Genomic DNA, 18623 nt, shown 5'->3' with positions numbered 1-18623 from the left:
TTATTCAAATGGCTCCAAACTGGACATGATCTATCAATAAGAAATCCATTTGTGGTATATTCATATGATAGAGTATTAGTCAGTGATGAAAGGAATGAATTGCTGATAACTGCACTGACATGAGTGAATGAGAATACGTTGTACTGAGCCAAAGAAGCCAGACACAACAGACTATATTAAAAAAAAAAAAATTTGAGAAAATAAGTTCCAAATGTGGATCCAAGGTATTCTCCAATGAATAAATTAAACTGTTAATTTTGTCTTTCTGAGGCCTGTTTTCCTGCCTATGCCTTTATTCCCACACCAGGCACCACCCAGGAACCCTGAGCTTCCACAACACCAGAGAACACCTCCTGAAGAGAAGTCACATGATTTATTCACCTTTTTTCTTAGCAGCTCTTAACTCACTGCTAGCATATTCAATTAACATTCACTGAAAAATGATTGTTTTTATTATTACCAGGGTTTCACTAGTAATCTGTCTAAAGTATTAAAGGGGCTAAAAAAAGGGCCTAAAACTTTCTTCTGAGGGTTATAGTTTTATCTAGACCAGTAGGTCACTAGAAAGTAGGAATAACCTTTACACCCCACAATCTGAAACATACATTTCACCACACATAATCTTCAGATAGTAAACGTTTAAATCACTGCTACATCAGTCATACTATTCACTTGTCTGAGTATTTTTTTAATTTCTTATTTTAAGTAATCTCTACTCCCAACGTGAGGTTCAAACTCATGAGCCAGAGATCCAAGAGTCATGTGCTCTTCTGACTGAGCCAGCCAGGCATCTCTGAGAATTTTTTAGAATTTTGATCTGCAGTTCAATTAATAGTTTGATTAAATATGTTGACTCTTAGCCATTTCTCTCTCTCTCTATATATATATGTAATTTCCATTGCCCTTTACATGTAAATACATACAAACATAGATATAGTCTAACAGGAGAGGTGTGTGTTCATGTGCACGCACACACACACACACACACACACACACACACACACACACACACAATTGAGACACCCGAGTTTAGGATACTAATTTTGAAGAAAAGTTGTTTTTCTTTAAATTTCTTTAGTAGAAATTACTTAATTTAAATAGATTAAAACATACATTCCCATATTTCTGGCTTCGGCTTGACTTAGATTTTCTTCTGGTCCTACTATTTTTATAGTACTGATTTCACGTTTAGCTTTATCAAAAAATACTTTGATGTCCTTTTCATGATAAACTTCCTGTAACATATTTTAAAAACAGAAAATTAGTGCGAAAATGACAACAGGATGACTGAAGTGTTCATAGGTATTCATATGCAGGGATGGCATCGTATTTGAAGTTGTGAATTCCACAAGTCATGTATTCCCTCAATTACAGATGAAATGATAACCTATATCACACACATTATATATAAATATTACCTGAATATCACACGAAGAATCTAAAATAGATACATATCAATACCTTTTAAATAGAAGATAGTACAAAATTCTTCTAACATCTACTCCTAGACAGGTCCTTGAAGAAATATTTACATCCTGGGTGCTACAAAATGTTTCTGACTTGAAGGAAAAATGGCTTGTGGCCTGAGAATCTCAGACACGTGCTTTAAAATATCCATAAAAATGTCTATTAAACCTAATAGATATTAATCTAAGTTATAAATACAATCATATTTTATAAAATAAGTATTATAATACTCTTTGAAGCCAGAGAGAAAAATGAAGGGTCATATATCAAATTGTACTTTTACAAAAAGAAGTTAAGGTTTAACAAAACTTTATTGATAAGGAAATATAATAGGAAAATCATGAACATAAAAGTCATTACTATGATTAACTGTGCTAAAATTTACATAAGATTATGGGTCTCCAACATTAGAGCATTTCAGAATTTTTGTGTATTGAGATTCTCTAAGCTTTTCACAGCTTGTTAAAACTATTTATAGCATAAAAACTACGTAGAGTTAATTTTATATAAAAAAGAGAAGACAAAATACCCTCTCATCAAGGAAGTCCTATGAAAGGAGGAAGACGTAAATAAACAACACAATATATAAAAACAAAACACTTCATTGTAAATAAATATATTGCAATGCATTTTAGAAAGCAAATGCTCAATGATTCACCCTTTTAAACTTATTTTAGCTGGTTTTCTGCAAATTTAAAATATTCTCTGGGGGGCGCCTGGGTGGCACAGCGGTTAAGCTTCTGCCTTCGGCTCAGGGCGTGATCCCGGCGTTATGGGATCGAGCCCCACATCAGGCTCCTCCGCTATGAGCCTGCTTCTTCCTCTCCCACTCCCCCTGCTTGTGTTCCCTCTCTCGCTGGCTGTCTCTATCTGTCAAATAAATAAATAAATCTTTAAAAAAAAAAAATATTCTCTGGAAAAGGCAAATGATAAGCTGACATGTACATTAGGAAGAAAGAACAATGTTAAACAAAAAGCATTAGGACAAAAGAGAGAAAATGCATACTTCATATCTATTGTGTTTTTCTAAAAGATGTTAAGTGTCAATTGATTTAACAGGAAAGAGACAAGTAAATGGGAAAATACTAAGGAAAAATGTTCTTAAGTCTAGATTATATGTGGGAGGTTCTGCTTATTTTTGGAGGAAATGACGGTATCAAAATCCTTTGCAAAAGAGCATGCCATTTTGTGATTAATCAAAACAATACTATATCTGGAAGCTATTTCAAGTTCTGATGTCACAGTATTAGCTTAAGCTGCAAACAATTTAATGACGAGTTCCATCAAAGAAGGTACTAGAACTAACCCAAAGGCAAAGAATATGAGGACCTTTGACATTTCTTCACTCATATATTAAGTTGAGCCATACGAAAATAGCTGATATTTCACCACTTTGGATCTACAAAGTTAAGTTTCATGTGGCTCATTCCAATATTGTGATATTAGTTTCCAGACTCTAAAACCCTTAGGTTCTAAATAAACAGGGCAGTAATTACCTCCAAAATTCCCCTCTGTATTTAGCTCAATGGATTATTTTAGACATAAACAAGTAATGGCAAATAGTTCCAAAGAAGATCAAAAACAATTTTCACATAAAATATACATTTCTCAAATACTTACTTTGTTATGAATAAAGAGTTTAAGCGCTTCTTTTGGGTAATCCAGTGTCAACAATATATCCAGAAATCGAGGTAAGAAAGGGGTTGGTTGTTCAATAAAGACTCCTATTGTTACATTTGGATGGACCTTTGTTTTATGGCAAACATAAAAGCAAATTATTATTAATGTGGATGTACTCTAAATTCTATTTAAGTCTTAATCAATACAATGTAAAACGTATTAGGAATATCAGTTCAACATAATCTGCTAAATTTCAGTTGCCCCATGGCAATTCTCTAACACTTAAAATACATTCCTATGGCCCCCATCAAAGTGATTTACCCAATCACATCTTGGCATTATGACTTAAGTTTGAGGAGGAAACTTACTATCATATTTATTACATGAATGTAATAAAGGAAATTGCCTACTCTATCATTCAATGCTTCCTTTATGATAGTCTTTAAAGAGATCTCCTTCAGATTTGAATCTACTTTGTCATCTTCATCTAGGAAGTCAGAATGCTAATTGTGTTTCCCTTTTGGTTTCCATGGCTTGGAAGTGCATCGTTTAATTTGTAGCTCAGATAAAGCAATCATGGAGGTCTTGAGCCTTTATTTTTATCCTTGAGTATTTCCTTTAATCTCCTTTTATGGACAGTTACTTTATTTTACTTCCTTATTATATATAAGAAAACTATTTTCTTTCACTAATGAAGTTTAACTTGTTCAATCTATTTCTATGTATTTTTAAAAATCCTTTTCGGGTAGGTTTTAGAGGATCGTTTATCTTTCATTAATTGCATGAGAACTTTTGAAATAGTCATCATATTTGTCAGTCCTTGTGATGAGCAACATTTAGGACAAGGAGTGAAAGGTTTCTGGCTTGAAAAATTTACAAATGGTTGGGGAAGAAAGAAACGTAAGTAAATGACCATGAAATAGAGTTATTACCAAAACTATATGAAAGGTCTTGTTGTAGTGCCTTTTTAAAACATGTCTTAAAGTCTGAATTTAACATTAAAGATTTTTATAAGTATCATAAATGTTAAGTGCTGAATTAGGTACCTCCTCCCCTATCTTTTCACACGTGATGCCTCACACATTTTTTTATCTAGATCATAACTTAATATTTGTTTACATTGACGTATACCTTATATACTGTTGTACTTCCTTATCAATGTATTCACTCACCCAAATATTTATTACTGAATAAGAAAATAAAAACAACCAAAGACAAAATATCCACCCTCTAGGAGTTCTCAATTTAATAAGGGAAATAAGTAAAAAGTTGATCACAACTCTCCCTTATTAAATGAAATAATACATTTCATTTCCATTTCATAATAACTTAGAAGTTACTTTTTATTCCAAATTTACACATGAGGAAAATGGGATTTAGAGAAATTAAGCAACTCAGAACACATAATTAGTAGGTAAAGAACTGGGTTTCAAAGTGCTACCTTTTCATTCTCCATCTAAGTTCATTTTATATACTACTGATAATACAACAGTTAACATAAATTGAAGGCTTAGCACTGCATATATATATAATTCATACATATAAAATATTACATATATATATATACACACACACATATATGTATGAAGTCTCATTTAACCCTCCCTTTCTTTATAAGAAAGAAACTTGCCTATGGACCACAATTAAGAATATGGTAGGCCTGAGATCTTAACTACCCACATCATTTTAATTTTCATATCTCTACTGCATAATAACGAAACAATTTTCAAGTAAATATTTTTCTGTCTTTGCACCAGAAAGTTTACGTAAAAGAAGAGCGAACAGATAAAAAGCATTAACCCCTCCTCCAAAGGACAACACTACTCTCTGCAAAAAAGATCAGGATGAATTTTTAAACATCATGGTGCTGCTTCATTCAAAAATATTCTGGCACTCTTTCTGGATAGGAAATATTCAGTTTCCTATTTGAGAGACCAGCCAAAAAGTCTTATTTTCAAGAAAAGTAAGGCACTATTCAGAAGCTCCTAAATGTGCACAAGTTACTCTTTGTCCTTCTTTCAGACAGTGATAAGCATAGAAACTATTTAATTCAGGAGCTTCGGCTCTTTACAGTGAGAGTGTTTTATATTTGCATGGATCCAGGAGTTACCAAGATATACAACTGGGAATTTTATTTTTGCTTATATTGGTTCTACCTATCTGGCATGCTGTAAATACTCAATAAGCCTATGATGAATGAAGGAAAGAATCAGCCTTAATGACAAAATCATCCCTAGAATCCAACTGTTCATACATATAATAACAGTCTTCCAAGTTACAAGAGCAATTTTTTGGAAGAAAAATGTTACTATAAGATATCCTAAAAATTCTCTGGTTGATGACAGAAGGATGCATCAAAATGTTCTACAGGTAAATATTATTTCTAATTGCTCCTTTATCGTCAAGGTATAAAAGATAAAACTACAGCTACAATTCTCCATGAAATATACATAAAAGTAGCACTGTGCCTGTCATATAATATGTACATGACATCGAAGCAAAACTGCAATGGTGAGAATACAGGGTCTAGAATCAGATTGCCTAAATTCAAATCCTACCTCCAATGCCTAAAAAAATTGGGTGCTCTTAAGCAAAATTACTTAATTTGTATGTACCTCAGTCTTTCATTTATAAAACCAATAGTACTAGCTACTTAAGAGATTTTGTGAAGTTTAATTGAGTTATTTTATGTAAAATACTTAAAATAAGGTCCTTAGTTATATAATCTTATTATTTTTAAAATCATCAAATTTGAAAATCAGGCACAGGTAATACTAGTCAATACAAATGCTAGCTTTTTTTCCTCAATGCTTTGACTAAGTTAGCAGACTAAAATAAAACAAAAGCATCCAGTCATAACAAGCTATTAAGTATTAACAACTAAGTCCCTTTTATTGGGATCAATTACTAGCCAGTTTTACTTTCAAAACGGTTCAGAAACACACAAATCTAGCAATTTTCTGAGACATCACGTTTTAGCTTTATAAATCCATTATCTACCATTATCACCAAAACTATAAAATAACGTGGTTTTTTTTTGAAAAATCACTGCATTTCATGACACTGTGCTTTTTATTTCTACATTTCACACATAGTCAATTCCACTCACATCTACTGTAGATAAGTCAATTGTATCCAAATCACAAAGAGTGCAGCCATTATCCTGCGTCCATGCATTCGGTACATAGTTTCCAAAATAATTCAGGAGAATCTAGTAAATGAAGGAAAACTGTGTTAAGAAAAGTAAGCCTTTCCCACCAATGTGCTTTCATTCTATAAACATCTAGCTTCAAAGCAGGTTTTCTGCATTGGGTATATTCCTTAATAATTCTACTAATATTTAGCACCCAGAGGTATACACTGAACTAAGTTCTCTCCAGACAATGAATCATAAAATCAGGGCAAACTTTGTCTAGAAAGTCCAAAAAATGACTATTAATCACAAAGGTCATTTTATTTCCGTACGTAAGAAATAATATCAGATGAGACAAAATTAAAGAAATATGTCAAATAATAAAACACAGAGTTTTAATTGAGCTAATGAGACTTAGCAAAAACACCACTAATAAGAGCAATCATGTGAATAGTAATTTAGTAATAAGATAAATATGTTCAAAGGCCTGGTACAGACACCCACAGTGAATGGGGCAGTGCCAGGGTAACCTCTTGCCAACCATCGCCACACAAAACAGGTATTATATTTACATACCTTATCACCAAAGAACACTAAACTCTTCCAGGAAACTATGCTACGTACTATAAACTAGGCTTCTGGGCAGTGGTTCAGGGGCACTGACTTCAGGAAAAGAAGATTGCAGATTAAAACATATGTAGAACTAGGTCCTAATTACTGCCACCCTACAAATCCTATTAACAATAAACTGAAGTACAATATTGTTTCCCCATCCACCCCTTTCAGATCACTCAGAGCATCTCCTTTGTAATTTATCTCCCCCTCTCCTCAGGCGTCCATTGGCCATCATTTCTTCTGTAAAATCTGAATCCCTTGTGTGTGTTTTGGGTGGAGAAGAAAATGAGGGAAGGTAGACAGAGGACAGCCATAAACACTAAAATATGAGCCCTCAAACAAATCTTGAGTGTTCCTAGAGTGTAAACATTTTAGGGAAAATTCTGATTTACTTTTTTAAAAAATCAGCATAATTTTCTATGCAGTTTTAATACCTGTAGTGGTATGAACATTTGTAGCTTTTAAATTTTTATGCTTTTATTTCTTTTCAAAAACTATTTCACCTCAAGATAGTGAAGCTGCAGGAAACTAGGTTTAGCTGTGATTTTATATCACTGTGCAAAGGAAAAAACTAAAATACTACTATGCTTGTATAATCATTAATTTTTCATTAGAAAGGTGAGATGAACTCAAAAGAAAAAAGTGTCAATATATTAAATATGATGGTCAAAAATGTATAGAAGTGCCAACTGGATTTTTCTAGCTTCCTAAGACCCTAAAAGATCTTCCAGTACCGAATAGATGAGGTAATTAGTCTAGTACCATTTTACCAGATTCCTCTCAAATATTTGGGATGCCATCCAAATATTTCCATTGTACTAAAACTGAAACAAATGTTGAAACAGTACAGTATTCATTACAATGGGAAAATCTATGTGTAATCTGTGGAGTACGATCACAGGACATGGAAAAGCAACTCATTCACGTCTCTTTTGAACTACATGATAATTCAGGAAACAAATTACAAGGCAGGAAATATGTACTTATGAAATTCATTAATGACAGTTCAAAGGTCAATGTGGTCATTTTAATGTGCCTCTATAGTAAAAACAAAAAAAAAATTGCTATTGTCAAATTACAAATGCAAACATTAATCATTCATATTCTATACAATAATATGGCTTTGAAGGAAGAAAATAGATTCATGTGAAAATGGATCCTGTACTAAGCATTATTTCTAAAAGGAATTTTAAAACATTTTTTTAAAGGCTGGTAGGAAATATAATCTGTTTAAAATATCCTGGGAAAGAGTGTTTTTTTAAAGGAAGAAAAAAAAAAACCTCAAATAGTTGGCCATATCTAAAATTCCCAACAATGTATAAAGACTGGCACTTTCCTCATCTCAGAAATCTCATAAAAATTAAATATTTATCTCATGAATTATTGATCAGTCTATTAGAACCCTTATGTGAATATGAAAATGATCAATATCTTTTAAAAGTTAGAGCATAAAAGGTATTACTTTTAGTTTTCAGAATTAAGACTTTATTTTTAACCTTTCCACTCTCTACTTTTTACCTCAATTTAATTTTCATAGATAATTAAGATATTTTAAAAGCATTACTTTTGACTGGAAATTACTTTTTCTCTTTTGGATCTCTCACTACAGAGGGAGAAGTTATCCATCACCCCCACCCTCCCTTACATCTGTTTTCTTCATTAAAATCTGCAGACATTTATGCTGGCAGCTTTGGAAAGTTCAGGAAACTGTTTATGTAGTTAGGCTGCTCCAGGCAGTCCCCGGCTACTAGGTGGTAGTACTTTCCTGATCCTTCTTGCACAATTATCAAACCCTTTCCAGGAATGATGTCATTTCATTGGCAGAGAAACTTTTCCAACCGATCTCTCCTTTTCCTTTTTCTTTTCTTTTTTCTCTCTTTCTCTCTCTCTCCCTCTCTCTTCCAAATCATCCAATTATTCAAGGTCATAGTGACCAAGTATGTACAAAACTAACATCCTTATTTTTATTACAAATCAAATTAGTTTCAGAAATGCTTGTTTTCATGTGCAAATTAGGTGATTTGACCTTCTGTTCAATTTTAGCCTCTATAAAAACACCACCAATTTCATGATTACCTTAACATGTATATTACCTGATATTTAAAAGAAAAGGTTAGGTATTAAAGTAAGCATCTTATGATGTGTTACTAACAATAAATGAGCTTCAAGCATAAAAAGTAAAGCTTCAGCCAGAAATCACAGTTTCTGTCTAAAAACTTATTTATATCAGATTGTATGTATCTAGCCACGTATGAAAATAATTATGTAGATAACATATTTTAAATAAAATGTCACTTAAAAAACACAAAATTGTTTACACATCATTATGAAAACAAATGAAAAGTATAATGCTCATAGATATAGACTGAAAGGACATAAAAACTGAAAGCAATCATGAACAAAACAACATCAAAGGTTAGTGGGATTATAAGTGATTTTTTAAGTCACTTACAATTTAAAAATTATTAATTTTTAATTATAATTTAAAAGTTATTTTTATTAATAGCATGAAATTTAGAGAAAGTAACTAATTAACTTTAATAACTTTGGTCCATAAACACATTAAAAACAATTTATCATTTACAGATTATGTATAATTTTTAAATGAAAAAATGGCTTAAATATTATCAGTTAGGTCAATATTATGGTTCAAAGCCACTGACATTATAATTGCCCCTTACTAAATAAAATAATAAGGAAAATTAACTTAAAAAATTCATACAGAATATTCTTTTGTCTTTCATGATGGCTAAAAAAAACCAAAGTTTGTATCTAGAGAATAATCTGCTTTCTTTCCCCACTAGCCTGGACACAGGGGAAAATGGGATATATTCATGTGGCTCTAACTTTAACATAATATTATTAAATAAGGAATTAGCATAAATTAAATGCTTATTTACATAATCTTTTCTCAAATGTTTATGTTATAACAAGTATAATTTTTATAATAAAAAAACTTACTTCATTTTGCTGCCCAATAGAATCCCAAGAATAGATAAGACAGGATCATGTCAGAGAAAGTATAATAGGATCATCACACTGCTTGAAATGCCAGAAACTGTGATAGTCCAAACTGAGAATGTTTCCTAGAAGACCTAGATCAGGTCTTTTTAAATGCCCTGAGGATTAGGGCTCCTTTTCTTACAAGAAGTCCTAAATTAGTCACTATGTAAAACTCCAGGCAGCATTATACTGGGAATTGGGAAGGCACTGGCGATGACACTGCAATCACTGAACATCAGGCCTTACCCACAACAGCTGAATTCTCAGGGCTAAGCCTCCTTTTTAAAGACATTTACATTTTTTAAAAATAAAAACAATAATTTTAATGAATGAATTCAGAATATTTTTCTTTGGAAAAAAAATCAATCAATAGGTAAACTTAACTTTAAAATCCAGGAAAAAGCACAAAATTACAAAATTAGCATTGGTAATGAGAATGAACCATAATAAAGAGGAAATTAAGATAATCATTGTTTCAACTTTATGGAAATATATTTTAAAGCGTGAATAAAGTGCATGATTATCTAGGAAAATATAAGATACTAGAAAAAGGGCAAGAATGAGGAGATTAAAACAATGAATTTACATTTGATTTAAAAAATTACCAAGAAGAAACAGCACCCTATTTAGTTATAGGAGATGTCTGGTTGCACAAAAGCCCTTGCCTAACTGGTACTAATGGTCTCAGACAGAGGGCTAAAACAGACACTGTGCGCGTGCATGCTTGTGCACAAACACACGCACACACACACATACTGTAAAGTGCTTCATAGACAAATCTGTCCATCTATCTGCTTATGGATAGCTACAGGATCCACCTCAATTTTATGACTTTTTGTCCTGCCAAAAAATAATCTGTCTTACCACTCCCAAGAATAATGCTAGGTCATCAGATTGTTTCTAAACTCGGACATTTTTTGAAAGGCTAATATATGCCAGACATGTGCTGGACCCTGGGGAAAAAAAAGTAAATGGGACAGATATGATTTCTATAACTCCTAGGCTAAAGGTCCAGTAAGAGAGACCCAAAAAACAAGTAAATTCCATCCCTGTCCAGAGTGTGGCAATACATACTGTGATGGAAGAAGTTCCAAATAATATAAAAGCATGCAGGAAACATGAGGAGTAAAGACCAAGCTAACACCTAAAAGGTGAAGATTTAGTAGGTGAGTAGAGCAAGTGGGAGTTGGGGGCAGAGGATTCCAAAGTGAGTGAAATGGAGGCACAGAAGACTTGTAGAAAGAGGAAAAACGAAATGTGCAAAATTCAAATTAATTCAGCATGGTAGGAGTTGAGGGAGAGGAAGAGGGAGAGAATGAGTGAGTATGAGAAATGTCTGTGTGGATATTGTAGGGTCAGGAGTGGAGGAGTGGATGGGATGGTGGACTGGTGATCATTAAACCAGGAGTGAAATTTTAAAAAGTGCCTTAAAGGCCAGTCGAGAATTTGGATCTTCACCCTGAAGTCCACAGAAGTTGTTATACAGGTGAGTGACATGACCGGGCTTTCTGCTTCAGCAAAATGCCCTAGTTCCAGGCTCCTGGTTGGTGACTGTGAGGGGTGGTAGGGTGCAGGTGGCATGAACTAAGAAATCTGTCATTGGCACTGAGAAAATCAGACAACCCCCCATGGACGGGAGTCAGAAAAAATAGCTTTTGGATTGGGAGTGGGAAAGCAATTAGAGCCAAAACAAAACCTAGTTTCCAATTAACCGAATGGATGAAAGAGGAGACAGAGCTGAAGGTCTTGAGTGACAGGGCTCATATGATACACAATTACATCTACCAATTGGGTATTCAGACCTGGAGGTCAAGGAAGATACAGGAGCAAGGACTTGGAAATCATCAACATTAGGATAGGATTTGCTGACATAGCAATGAAGCAAATTAACCAAGAATTTTTGTAGAAGAGAAAAGAAACTTTGCCGGTTCTTTATCTTTGGGTAAAGTAAAAATCAGGGCTGAAGAGGATGTCACAACAGACGTCAGCAGGAGCATTTCCTGGGGCGGTGGGAAGAGGGACTGAGGAGAAGGTAGTTTGTCTCTACTTTAGAGTGTGGCTGTAAAGGGGGCGGGGGAAACAGGCAGGTTGGAAGGCAAGGGGATTGAGGACGATATTTTAGTTTGTGCTGCCTCAGTTTTGTTTTAAGATGTGAAAGACTAGAGGGTCTTTAAGATGTTTATGAATATGAGAGAATAGAGAGGGAAAACTGATCCAAGATAGAGAAAGGAGTGCACCCAGCAAGCTGGCTTTGTAGGAGGGCTGGAATGGGACAAAAAGCAAGGTGGAAAGATTCATGAGCGGAGAAGAGGAATCTACTTCTTCCAATTTGATGGTGGAAAAGCTGCCGGTATGGGCTTTCATTTGCATTTCTTCCCATCCATACAGCTTTTATTGGAATTCCAGACTACTCAGTCCTCTGAAACAGCAGACGACAACTCCCCACCCTCTCTTCCCACAGTGCAGATCTGTTAATCTCTTTTCCAGGTGCTTAGAGTAAACTAGGCATCCCAGTATCTCAGAACACTGCTTTAAGCAGTTTTCATGAGATAGATAGATGATTGATAGATGATAGATAGATAGATATCAAACTTATCTATGAATTTTTCACTCGATAACATTTTCAGCAAGCTCAATTATATATATTTGAAAAGCATCCGAAATTTCATTAGCCACATTAAGTCTTTGTCAATTATAACCCAGCAAACTTCACGTAAGTGTAAGAATCTTCCAGCCATATAGTTACACCTCAATCTCAACGGTTGTTATGTGAGAAAATGGTGACTTACAGACCTGCACATTTCCTATTCAGAGAGGACATCCTGTATGAGGGAAATATGGCTCATTCTCACGTTCACTGTTCTTATTAAACACAAAGTGAAATGTGTTACAAACAGAATGGAAAGGTATCACTTTGCTTAGGAAACATCACCAGTTTGATGAATCTGAAGGAAACCACATAATCTATGGTATAAAAGATGAAGCCAGTAGATTACTAGCACCAAATAGAGCCTCTTAAAGACACTAAAAAAAAAAAAGGAGGAGGAGAAGGTGAAGGGGGGGTGAAGGAGAAGGAAGAGAAGATGACATTCTATATATTGCTCTCAAGTCTATCTCCAAGAAATAAAGAAACAGGGAAAAAGTCACTGTGACTCACCTTAGTGGGTCCATTTCCATTAACTGCCACTGGTAATGTTTCATAAAATACATTCTTAGCTCTGGCTTTGCCATTTTCAAATTTCAAAACAACTTCATCTGGGTTAAAAAGAAAAAAAAAGATTTTAGTAATTTAAAATGTGTGGGTATTCATATACACATACATATGCATACATTTATCTATATCTTCTGGTTGTTATAAAATTTCCCACAAATGCCATTCCACGTGCCACCACACTTTTACAAATTTTGCCTACACTACATCAGAGAGCACCTCAATCACTCCAACCTGGCACCAGTGAACTGAAGTGCTAAGCCAATGAGGTGTCTGGCAGAAGGAAAGCATCTTTGCAATCTTGCCTCCAAGGACTCTTGATATTAATGGGTTCCAGGATGGACTAAATTATTGTCTGAATTGATTCAACTGTGAAATGAGATCCTTGCCGGCCTTTCAAAGTTATTATGATGATAATAACAATATAACAATATAAATATGGCGAATAGAACACTGCCAGACATAAGCAAGGTCTCCACAATCGGCCATCATTGAGAGCATTGCCGGTTCTTGAAAATCAGGTTTAATGCCAATTCCAGGAATACACAAGTCAGGTGGGAGCAGAAACAGCTGGGTGTTTTTGTTCTTGTTTTCCAGTTCCCTTCCTCACATTTCCTAAGTGCTCCAAACTAAATGCTTTCATCCTGAGAAACTTTTTAGGGTATGAACTGCCTTAAAGAATTGGACTGAATTGCAATGTATTTTTAATGTTTAAAGTATTAATGTGTTAATGAATTAATGTATTTTTATTTTTAATTCATTAATTAATTGATGTATTAGTATATTTTTGCCAAGACATACGTCTATCTAGGAAAACACACACAGGCATACATGCATATGCACACACATACACACACACAAACACACACACACACACACACACACACACACAGAGTATATGTGCTTGGTTACCAGTTACCTTCAGCTAGGTAAAGTACTCTAATACTCATACTCCTGAGTAATTCACAATATAAAGAACTTATACTGAAAAATGTGTAATAATAAGGTATAATTAATTTAAATGTATCTACAGTCTCCAGATGGTGAGACACTAAATTCTAAATTACCTAAAGCTAGCTTATCTTTTTTTGCACTAGTCCTAGGACATGATTTTAAGTAAATGCATTTCACTATATCAAGCTAAGCTCAAGTCCATTATTTTTTGAAAGTTGTGATATCTATACAGTAAACCTTAATCATAGCCCCAAAATAGATATGATAAAGGACAGGCAGTTGAAAACACAGGTGTTCATTTGTATACATGAGCAATTCAGTATTTAGGAAGCATACCTACAGCTCCATTTAAAGTCTGGAAAATTTTGCATTTGTGATCCAATGTGATGTTAATAGCTTCCTAAAAATGAGAATACAGACACCATTGAAAATGACAACAAATATGCAAACAGCACTATCATGTTAATATAGTTTATTCTTTTGTAGAATTTAAAGATCCTATTTGTAAATTATTATAGCAATGTTCTTCAGAAAGACAAAAAGACTGTAATTTTATAGTTGATTGAATTAAAGGATAAAGGGAATGGTAAAGTATTCATGGTATTCTCCAAGTATTTCCACTTCCCTACCTTATGACAAATTCTGACCAGTTCATTTTTAGCAGAGGTGAAATTATTTTGCTTCTAACCTGGAGCATGGAGCTTCCAGTGTGAGACCCCAAGTGTGCTCTCTCTCTGGCACAACTGCTAAGGTCTAAGATGGCTGCTCCATCAGTCAGGGTCCCAAGTGATGACAATAAGCAGAAACCCTCTGCTGACCTACAATGGACACGTAGCAAGAGAAACAGGCCTCTGTTGTGTTACGCTGTTGAGGCTGGGGTTGTTATTGCAGCATAAACCCCAATCCGACTGCTACAATGGGTATGTAATTAATCAACATAATCATAAAGATTAATCTGCTTTACAAACTTTATGATTCTCAATGCATCAGTTTTTCTGCTACATTTCTCTGTCATAATAATATTCCTCAAATTGACTTTGTATATTGTTAGAGATTGAATGTTTGTGTCCCCTCAAAATTCATATGAAGCCCTAGCCCACAATGTGATGGTATTTGGAGACAGGGCCTCTGGGGGGGTAATTAGGGTTAAACTGAAGTCATGAGAGTGGTGTCCAATGCATTTCTATTGTTTAAGCCAACCAGTCTATGGTATTTTGTTATGATAAACCAAACAGACTAGGACACATGCTAACCAGTAAAATCTTATGCTGCCAGAGAATCCTTTTTTTTATTAAGTTCAATTAGCCAACATATAATACATCATTAGTTTCTGACATAGTGTTCGACTCATTAATTGTGTATAACACCCAGTGCTCAACACAACACGTGCCCTCCTTAATACCCATCACCCAGTTAGGCTATCCCATCCCCCTAACCCCTCCCCTCCACAACCCTCAGTTTGTTTCCCAGAGTCCAGAGGCTTGAAAGAATCTTAAAGAGGATTTACACAACTAAAAACATTACGATCTCAGCAGTGAGAAAGCATGATGCTGCATGGGCTAGCACTCATGCCAACAGTAGATTTCTCCTCCTAGATGAAAGAGCAAGTCCTCAGGCTTGCTGTGTTAGGCACATAAGAGCGAAAGCAAAAAATGGAGATGAAGAAAAACGAACATTTTAAGAATAAAGTTTCTTAAGTATTAAATATCTAATGAAAATATTTAGATGACTGAAATATTTATCTAAGGAACAGAAACAGAGTTGCAAACTCACTGTAAAATATACTTTAAAAAACTTGTTTCCAATAACAGCACCCACAAATTATACAATGCAGTACATTTTAGAATATATCAGTTCTAAACTATCTCAGTTAGATAGAGTGAATTTATGAAACATGAACTTACATTACGTAAATATACTAAAAATATTCTCAAATTAGAGAACTTTTGTTTTACTTTTCTCCAAAGTTTCATTTAAATCAATCTCAGGAATGTTCTCTCGAGGGCCAATAACACAGCTATTGTTCCCTACATTCCCCCCTTAATAATAGAACTCAGATTTTCAGTAGGATGCTTCTGCGTGAAATAAAGGCCAACATTTTCTTTGCATATTGTGCATAGCCACATAAATGTGTTTGGGTCAAAGAAAAGTAAGAGAATTTTTTTTTTCTAGAAAGATTACTTAAAGAGAGTTGATACAACTGAGATGGCCCTTTATTTACTATTCTGCCTAGACTATGGGTACAGTGGCTGGAGTTCCTGTAGCTGTCTTAAACAAGGAGGTTATATTGAAAATGGGAGCTATTCCATACCCTCTTCAGTGGATCAATGTAAATTTTGGTGTAAAATAGCTGATCATCATCATTATCCTGGAGATTCCACTGTTGAACTATCTGGTTGATATTTGGAGCATAACCAATAAATCCTGCAATATAATAGAGATTAGAGAATTTAGTAGTCAAAGACCAAAACTTGTATCTATTAATTCCATTGACCAGTTGCACAGAGTTGTAAAGCCAGTAGGCCTAACCCTTAGGTTGGAAATTTTACAGCTCACCATGAAAGAAATGTTATTGACCGTCCTTTGTTTTATATATAAACTATGACAGAGTGAGTTTTTACCACCAACTACAAACCAGAGACTCTTTTCGAATAAACAACATTCGCAAAATTAATTGACACAAGAGAGGGAATAATGTTCTCCAAGTCTCCTAAGGGAAAAATTTATTAGGAAAAGAACAGAATAAGACAGAAGAATTTTCTTCCTGACCTTCTAAAATGCTCTTTCTTGGATCCTTTGGAGAGGATTCACTGTTTCTGGAAAAAAAAAAATCTCTACTACCGTGGTTTTAATGTCAGTGCCAGTGATGCTAACAAAATCAAAGGAATGTTGGAAATGTCACTGACTGCAAACATCTCAAAGAAATTCTATATCTAGGACATTTTGGGAATTTTTCCTTTCCTTGAACTAGTCATTATTGTACCTGCTAAACCATTTTCTGGGCAGATTTTGTGTGTCACAGTTTGGAGAAAGGAAGTCTAAAATTGGATTGTTCCCCTTGGCCTTCAAGCATAAGCATTAAATTTGCCAATAACAGTTGTCTATAAAAGACACGGACAACAAGATCATTTTTCCCCTTTTTGAATCTTCCTCTGCATTTCAGAAATGCAGCCAAGCTGCTATGTTTCATTGACATGCAATACTTTTAAAAAGGGACCAATGTTACTCCTGTGAATTGAAAGTAAACCTAATTTTTTACCCTCAAAATTAAAATTTCCTCATAGGAATAAAAGAATGAAAAGAAATAAGTCCGGGAATATTACTGTTATCTAGAGAAAACAAGACAAAATGAAAACATGCATAAACCAATCACTGGTTGCTCATTTTTGTAATTTTCATCAAATTAAAAAAATCCTAAAACACTGAAAAATAGTGCATTTTTAATTCTTATGACCCATCTACTGTGATGAAAAATACATCCAAGTAGTGACACATGCCATTTTCCAACGGCTTATATTGCTGTTTTTCAAAAATTATCTTTATCCTTTTTAGAAATCTACTTCAAAAATGAAAAGAAATTCCATCTATTTTCAAAGTATGTGAGATATATTTCATATGATTCATATTTTTTATTAAACTGCCATATTATTTCAAACTAATAAAGTTTATAACATTCTGAAATTTTCCTGATTAGGAAACATGCTTTCTTTCCATGATAAATTTTTTAAACTAAATGATCTAACCATAAACAAAACTCTTGTCCCTGAAATAAGTCTCAACATACCATTCATGAAATTACATAAACTTTTATTGAATATATTTAGATTTCCTAGCATCACTTTAATTACTATGACTATAGAAAGCACAAGAATCATGTTTTGATGTCCTTATATGATCTCTTTTCCACTTAAAAGCACCTTTTCCTTACCTAAACTAGCTCACAAAGGCACTCACTTGCTAGTCTGCTGCTGCTTCCACGGCACTGTATCTGTCTGAAATTTAAATTCCTGAATAGATGTATCACCATCTAGATGAATTCATATATGATATTTTACTACATATATCATGTTTAAAAAAATTAATAAATGTAAAATAAAACTTCTCCCAGTGGTCCATAGCTACATGGTTTTTAAACTATCTAGGACTTCAGGTAAGTTAAAAGCTAGCCATGTGTTACTGAGAACCTGGCAGTTTGGAGTAGGAGTGCCACCAATCCATAGCTGAGGGTTCAGACAGAGATGTCAAGAATGGGCAACAATCTTAGGGAGAAGCTTCATCAGTGCATAAACTGTAAATCTAAGAGGAAAAGATGACTAAGGCGATGAGTTTGGAGTGACCAATCTGAGGAAACCTAGGTTCTGACTTGAATATGGAAGTGAAATCTAAAGGCGGTAGATAGACTGGGAGAAGAATAAAATGGTTAAAGCAAATGCAGCACTTTATACCCAGACACGCAATGCTGAAATTTTTGACTAGTGATTTCAAGACAAATCACTCATTTACTCTGATATACTTAACATATAGATAAAATTAAGTAATACCTATTTTTTATAGCCACATGATTATAGCTTGCACTTTTTCCTAAGTAAGGGAACTTACTAAACCCATTATCCTATAGCC

General features: G+C 34.1%; 1 protein-coding gene across 2 annotated transcripts in view; it reads right to left on the bottom strand.

The window, feature by feature from the left end:
• Positions 1-18623, bottom strand: part of PLOD2 (procollagen-lysine,2-oxoglutarate 5-dioxygenase 2) — an 89370-nt gene that overhangs the window by 17913 nt on the left and 52834 nt on the right. For both annotated transcript variants that reach the window (XM_019805546.2, XM_002924869.4), the window contains exons 5-10: positions 16315-16427; positions 14340-14403; positions 12996-13093; positions 6197-6298; positions 3088-3213; positions 1114-1235 (exon numbers count right to left, since the gene is read on the bottom strand). In XM_019805546.2, the coding sequence (XP_019661105.1) occupies positions 1114-1235; positions 3088-3213; positions 6197-6298; positions 12996-13093; positions 14340-14403; positions 16315-16427 (625 nt within the window). The remainder of the gene's footprint in view (positions 1-1113; positions 1236-3087; positions 3214-6196; positions 6299-12995; positions 13094-14339; positions 14404-16314; positions 16428-18623) is intronic.

The sequence above is a fragment of the Ailuropoda melanoleuca genome, chromosome 6 (assembly GCF_002007445.2).
Source record: "Ailuropoda melanoleuca isolate Jingjing chromosome 6, ASM200744v2, whole genome shotgun sequence".
Classification (NCBI taxonomy): domain Eukaryota; kingdom Metazoa; phylum Chordata; class Mammalia; order Carnivora; family Ursidae; genus Ailuropoda; species Ailuropoda melanoleuca.
Note: the sequence above shows the minus strand (reverse complement) of the source record. Positions and strands in the feature narration are given on the sequence as shown.